This window comes from Plectropomus leopardus, chromosome 9 (assembly GCF_008729295.1).
Source record: "Plectropomus leopardus isolate mb chromosome 9, YSFRI_Pleo_2.0, whole genome shotgun sequence".
Classification (NCBI taxonomy): Eukaryota; Metazoa; Chordata; class Actinopteri; order Perciformes; family Serranidae; genus Plectropomus; species Plectropomus leopardus.
In genome coordinates this window covers 30,240,273-30,247,738 of record NC_056471.1, presented here as the reverse complement: position 1 = coordinate 30,247,738, position 7,466 = coordinate 30,240,273, and the positions used below count along the sequence as shown (strand labels likewise).

General features: G+C 41.1%; 1 protein-coding gene across 1 annotated transcript; it reads right to left on the bottom strand.

The window, feature by feature from the left end:
- Window positions 1–4,618: 4,618 nt before the first annotated feature.
- On the bottom strand, window positions 4,619–7,034 carry nanos1 (nanos homolog 1). Its single transcript, XM_042493312.1, has one exon. The coding sequence runs from the start codon at window positions 6,918–6,920 to the stop codon at window positions 6,210–6,212; it is 711 nt and encodes a 236-aa protein (XP_042349246.1). The 5' UTR covers window positions 6,921–7,034; the 3' UTR covers window positions 4,619–6,209.
- Window positions 7,035–7,466: the final 432 nt, after the last annotated feature.

Here is a 7,466-nt window from a genome sequence, read left to right as displayed (position 1 = left end):
AGTCTCCTGCTGCTTTGTTTTATTTTTGTTGACTGTCTAAGAATATGCCTGTAATAGTGGATAAGCTGAGCGGGCCCAGAGCCAGAGCGTGACTGAAGCCAGACAGACAAACGTTTGTTTGTTTCTAATGCAGCAACTTCTTAAGAAAACACCCTCTAAGAAACCCCCGCTGAATAAATGTTAAGATGACTTGATGTTGCAGGGGTTGTATGGATACGCACCAGTGACTTGGAGGATTATTTCAACTGACAGTACATCTGCACCAGTGAAACAGCCACTGAGAAATAAGCTGATCATGCTGTGAAAGAAACTTAATAACCTGTCCGCCTCACTTAAACAGCAACGGCTTTTGGTTTCAGATAAATCCTTTGTGAAATTTCAATTATGGCATCAAAGCTGTAATCTGCCCTCACAGAGACAGAGTTGTTATCGCAGAGCGCCGCAAACGGTCAGCACAATGATGCTGACAGAGAGTTCAATAACACCATACTCGTCATTATGATCCCTTCCACCTCAGTGGCTTCGAATAACACTGAATATAGGAAGTGTCACTTAACAGGTATTAATGTTTTTGTAGTTCCTTTTATCACCACAGGGGGTGCTAATGTGTTGAAAATGCGTCAGTGCCAAAAAAAACATTTTTTTTTTTTTTTATGTCTTCCAATTTTAAAATCAAACCAGCACCAATTCACCAATAGGGCATTTAATGTGAAGGCTATAGATGGTATCCTCTTTAACTCGCTCTCAGGAATGACTTTCATGCTCAGCTGCTGTCCAATTTTATCTCCAGGTGTTGCTAGGCGACAGGAGCATCCTCATTACAAGTGTATTCTGGGAAAAGATGGGACCCATAAATGAATTCAGCGGATCTGTGACTTATTACGAGCCTTGCACGCTGTTGTCAGGAGGGTCAATGAAAGAGAAGGATAATATGTAAATGGACCATTAGGTCACTTAGTGGAGTCATTTCAGTATTTGCTTTGTCCCGCCTGGAGAACCAGACAGATTAGGTTTGAATGTTTCAGCTCTATTAGACCACATACAGAGGTTCAGGGAGTTTGTGTGTGAACTAATGTATTTTGATGCATTTTCTCAGTCTGTGTTTTTCATAAGCGACTAACTATTTTAAAACTTGTCAACCTGGCAGCATTCAGGGAGGCTGAGATTACTGCAACAATGAAGAGGGCTGTACATCATTAGCCTGTAGGAAGTGTGTTTTCTGGGAATTGATTGGACGAGTAGATGGATTTTCCAGCTCTGGTTGCCTTCAACATTATTATATGGGTCGATATAAAAGAGATATGCTTTTGAAATGGCGCATTGTTTAATTTAGTCATTTTAGGATGGCTAGTCATAACTGGGGATGGGAGTCATAACTTTGGTGGCTCATAATGTATCTGGTATGAAATTAATCTGCAGATGTTTTGGTTTAAAATGAGGACAAACTTTTTCAAAATTTCATGGAATGCCTTTTGTACTTTGCTTTTGCTGCATGATTTTGATGAGGACTTGCAGCCCTTACTGGCTGGCTAAAGATACGTGTCCACAGGATGCATGATTTGCACGCTTCACAATCACTGCCCATGTAAGTAGTCATGTCGTGCATTCAGGCAGCGCCTCATTGTGTCACGACTGGGCATCCACTCCTCATTTGCATAACGCTGAATGTTGGTTACTTTATGCAGTTAGGGTCGTCCAGCACACCTCACTGCCTTTGTAAACTCTTGAAAAACTTTTTACCAAACTGTCATCAATCTTAAATGAAGACAGATTCAGCAACTGCATGACTTGTTTTTCCATTAAATGTTTCAAGAAACACATATTGGTGAGCCTTTTTCTTATATAAGAGAAAATTGTCAAACAAGCTGCCATTTTGGTCTGGTTTGAAATCTGGATGCAGAAAACCCACATGCATTGTAGCACGCAAATTTGTCCCTTGCTGGGAAGTGACACAATCCCTCCCATCTAAATCTTCTCTGTTGAATTTGGAGTCAAATTTTTAACACTTATAAATAACCTTAACCATGAGAGGTCCTTGAGCATACTGTCATAAACATGCATGCAAAACATTAGGCTGACAGGTCCAGTAGTTTGTGAGATTATCTGCAGACAGACAGATATACTCACTTTTGCAGACACTGATAATCATGATTCGATATTACATAAACAAATATTTATCACACGCATGGGATTTAAAATAGCTGACTGACAGTGTGTCACAAAAATCTATTCAGATTTTGCATTTGATTGTGCATGAAAGCAAAAAGTTAACCAGAAAAGGTCAAAGTAATCAAAAAGTGGTTGAAACATCCAAATTCTTCCACCCCTAATGATTAGCAAATAATAATCTAAATTCAAGCAGACAGTTTCAGGATAACTTTATCATCAACTGCACCCACTGTGTTTTCTCTGTACATGAAATATTATCAAGCTCTTCCATGAAGCAATCCCATCTATCAGACGGGTACGATGGAGCAGCACCTGAGCCCATCTGACTGGGCTATACTGGGACAGAAAGGTTGGGGAGCCACTAATCTACTGTTCTTCAACTACAGCCCTTTAAACAGGAAACAGTCTTTGAAGCCGCCGCAATGATGAGCTGCGTGAATTAATGAAACCTCTAAATCACATTAACAGCAAAGACTAACTAATGCTGCAGAGCATTAGCTAAATCTTAATCACCTGCCAGAGGGGATCCTGTTGCCTCAGTCTTGGCGATAACTACTCCGAGGCAACACCTGACCGATAAGGCTGCCCTTTAATTAAATTTTTTTTTCCTCGCTGTTTTTATAATAAAAAGATCCAGCATGTAGCAGAACTTTGCTGCTTCACATCTTGTCTTGAAACAAACCTGCCTTGTGCTTCAAGCTCTGCAGAAAGAGTTGTTTTGCTCACAAACTGCATATTGCATAAAAACCAGACGGCTAAGACATATTATATGATCATGAAAGATACATATCTCATAAATGGTGCAACTAAATAGATTATATGGGCCCTGTCTGCAGTGCAGCTAATGGAGGCCGCGGCGTAGAGGGAATAAGACCTGTTAGCTGACTCTGTTTGCCTGAAATGCTAGCCTGCCAGGCTTTTTCACCACTGTTCTCACAGAGATAAATCCCTGTTGCACTTAGTAGTCATCCATTTTTAATGGCGCAGGCTCAGCTGGAGAGATGCATGAAGACAGAGGAGGGGGGTAACAGAAAGGGAGGGAGGGAGGGAGGGAGGAACAGCCAAGGTGTGGATGACACCAGCCGGATGCCTCGGGCTAATGTATGTACAGTCTTCTTGATGTGTTTTTCTACTGCATGCTCAGCGTCAGCAGCAATTACGAACGTCTGAGGTTGTTTTGCTGGTGAGTCGGGGCCGCAGACAGTCAAACCATTCATGCTCTCATCGTGGTTTTTCGTACTCTATTTATTGTTCCCTCATTGACGGGACAGTTTGCAAGAAACGGAGCACCCACAGCTGCACGACCGTGGACAGCTCGCTCCAAAAAAACAAGAAGGAGCAGCAAAGCTTCCTGCCCGTTTTTTTTGAGCCCCTTAATATGTCTGCAGCAGCCATTCCACAGATGGCAGGCGGAGAAGGCCTGGGAGGGCCAGCTATTCAATCTACTTCAGTGCAAACATGATCCGTTTGAATGGCGAGGCAGAAGCCAAGACATTCTTGTGTGGGCAGACCTCCCCAAACAACCGCGAACAACCGTGGCACTGTGTTTGTCCTTCAGAGACAATCTTTAAGATGCCAGAGCAGCAGAGCAGTTTGAGTTTGTCCAAAAGCAAAGGTTAAGGGGAAGTTTTCCTCTGGTGAGTTTGTTGTTGTTGTTGCATGCATGAGGGCTCAACACTTGGCCACATACAGTCTGTAAGTTTGTCAGTTTGCAGGCCAATTAGGGCAAGCAGAGCCATTCCTGTCGATGTGATGGTAATCGACTTTCCTGCTTAATTTAAATCACTAAATGAGCCAGTAAACCAGTTATTCTAGACTATTACACAACTAAAATAAAGGTTTTTGTTCCCACACTGTAAAATCTCATGACCTGATTTTCCTTTGCCTTGAAAAAATGTGAAGAAATATAACTATTAGTTTAAATCTATGTTTACTTTATATCATATTGTTAAGTTTACTTAATAGTTCTGTTTTATTTACTTAATTTTATAAAATTGTTGCACTTAAAAATGACGAGTTTAACTAAATTGTTTGTTTTTTTAAGTTTTAGCAACATCAGTACACCAAGTTTGTGTGCTATAAATTTGTAAGCTGCTAATCGCAAACTATCAAATTTGTACTTTCTTAAAGATTTTAACAAAACAGAGCTTGCTTCATCATTGGCATGATCAGGTTAAGTCAGACTAACTTGGTTAACTGAAGTTGCTAAAACTTAAAAAGAACAGGGTAACTTCTCTTGTCATTTTAAGTTTCAAAAACTTCACAAACTTAAGTAAACACAGTTACATTTTGAGCTAAGTTAACAATTAGATATAAAACAAACATAAACTAAGATTAATAGTTATGTTTACTTTTTCAAGGCAGTATGTTTCCCAAGATTATTCTAAGTAAGGTCAGATTTTACAGTGCACACAGTCTGATGTTGAAGAAACCACCACATAGCTCCAAATATTTGATAGGTTTTTATTTCTCTAGTGGATTCATATGTTGTTATTCTGCACAGCAGCATACAGGAAATTGTGGTAAAATATAAATAACAAAGTTCAACAGTGTTTCTTTTTTTTCTATTATTCATTTAATCAAAAAAACCTCTGTTAAAAGTGGCAAATTTTTGTCAGCCTTTTTCCATTCTCTTGCACACTCTCAAGAACATTGAACAACTAAACTTTAAAAAGTATGGGTATAATCACTATTTACAGACAATCACCTTTTGGTGAGCAACGCTTATAGCTTCTTGGAAATTCACTTCCATCATGTTAAATGCGACAAAAATGAAAATACAATTATGTTATACAAAGATCAAAAATACTATCAAAAACCCCTTATTATAAATGGCAGCACTATATCAATAAACTGCTGTTGACATTTTACATGTAAGTACAAAATCCTGTTGAGGTAGCGCCCTCTGAAGTCACTTGTAATGTTAAAATACTGAATAAACATCACTTTATATACAATACAGCAAATCTCTCTTCTTTCTTCAATGCAATTGTATTTCCTTTGGTAAACAAAACTGTCAGAAATGTGCAGTCCTGCAAGTGACACTTTCAATCATACATTCACAACATTTTTGCATCTTTTTTTTTTGTTTTTTGGATTCTTCAGAAAAAGAAATGATGGGATGACGTGTTGAGTACTAACATTCATTTGCTCTTTTTCACCCCGTGCTCAGAGTGAAAGGGACTCACAGAGCCGACTGTGAGACTCTCTGGTGGATACATTGTCAGGGCAAACCAAAACAACAAAAACACCATAGAGAAAGAGAGACCTGACAGAGAAAAGGAAATCCAGTGTGTCGCCCTTATTTGGGAATGTAAACATAAAGAAATCTCTCATTTTCTGACTGCTTGTGGGAGTCAGATCATCACATAGGGATTGGAAAGGAGGTTTGGCTTGGCAACAATTGATTATAACGTTCCCCAGAGAACATGAGCCCTAAACAGAGGCCACATTGTCTCTTCTTTTCTTTTTTTTTTCTTTTTTTTTCTTCCTGCCTCTCAGATTGAATGTCAACTTTTTAGAGCAAGTTGGAAAATATGTTGTGGAGTTTTTTAGGCAGGCAGATGGGATCAAAGGGTTCCTCCTCCAGTCAGACACACACATTAATAATGACACATTCTTGAGCTTCTTTAATGGCAAACATAACTTTGGTTTTCTAAGACGAGAAAGAAAAAAATATCGCAGCAAGCTTAGCTCACCGTACAAAAATACTTGGTAGAAATATGACATTCATCCCCTTTGCCAATGTCAGTGTGTTTCCCTACATGACCAAAATACTTTTTTTCTTATTCACACTTTGTGATTACATGTATTTATATGCACACGCTCAAATGACTATAAACTAGCAAGAAAAATAAATCCAATGTATAAAGCATAAAATTATTCTATGTGGATAAAGGAACTATAAAAATATAAGAGATCTTAGAGAGGAAAAAAAAGATAAAATCAATATGTTTATGAAACTGGGATAAAGGCTAACTCAAAACAGTCATCTGGAAAATTGTTCAGTGCAATTCAATTTACTTTATAGTCACGTCTGTTTAGAATATTTTCATCCTCTTACCACCCACTGCCCTCCCTCCCTTTAATGGTCGCTGGGATGGCTGGTCTTTTGACAGTGGACAGTATTTTATCGTGTGGGCATTGTCCCCGTTGGCACTGCAGAGGGGGCAGGTGTAAGCCCTCAGAATCGGGCACACAACCCTGCCGTCCGGAGTCTTCAGGACGTGGGAGCCGTACACCTCCTCGGGCGCTCCGTTATTTCGGCAGAAGACGCAGATTTTGGGCTCCTGCTTGCTCCTGGAGGCGGGTTTGCGCATCTTCCTCTCCATGCCGAACAGATCGAACCCGGCGAAGCTGCCACCGAAGCCCACCTCTCGCTCCGGCAGCTGGACGCCGAGCTGGTTCTGGAAGGGGCTCAGTATCGAGAAACGCTCCTTCAAGTCCAGGATGGAGGCCGGCGGGGGGCTTCCGGACGGGCAGCAGCAGTCCAGGTGCCCGCTCTCTCCAACGCCGCCCGCGATTACGCACGGACACGCCGGGGAATCGTCCAAGCCCAGGGTCGCTTTCAGGGACTCGGTGATGGAGTTGGGGTTCTGGGGCATGCTGAGCTTATTATTCTTCGTAACCAACGTCGTCAGCCCGAGATAGTCGTTCCAGAAATTAAAAGTATAGTCATATGGGCTGCGCGCGTTCAAATAGTTGTGATTGAGAAAATCCATGGCCACTTCTGGTCGTTTGCTCGCGGTCATAAAGTGAAGCGAGCAGAGTAATCCGTAAAGTCTTTGTAGCCAGTCTCCAGGAATGGTTCATGCACAGCGGTGTGGTCTCCAGTGTTCCTGTAATGTTTGAGCGTCCTGCAAACAGGCTTTCTGGTTATAAGGACCAGGAGGGCGGGGCGCTCTCCCTTCAAAACCAAGTTTGTGATCAGGTTGAAAGCAGGCTCCCTTTCTTCAGAGCCACATTTGGACACATTTGTTTTCTCGCAGGCTGCCGCTTTGTCCGCATCAGTCACCATTCTTGGAGATTCGGGCGTTTTCGTGACAAAAAAAGTTTAAATAGTTAATGATTTGCGCAGAGAAATAATTTCGCTTTACTGTAGTTAATGACAATATTTCAGCGCGATCAATTAGAGGAGGATTGCTCGGCTCTTTGTCCCCCCCTTGGTACTAAAATATTACAATTCCGCATGTTTCGTGAATCAATATCGTTAATCATTGTTACGTGAATACCATCAACGCCAACTCGGGCGTTCACACACCTTAACCCCTTGCGCGCCAGGAGCAGAGGCCCTTTGT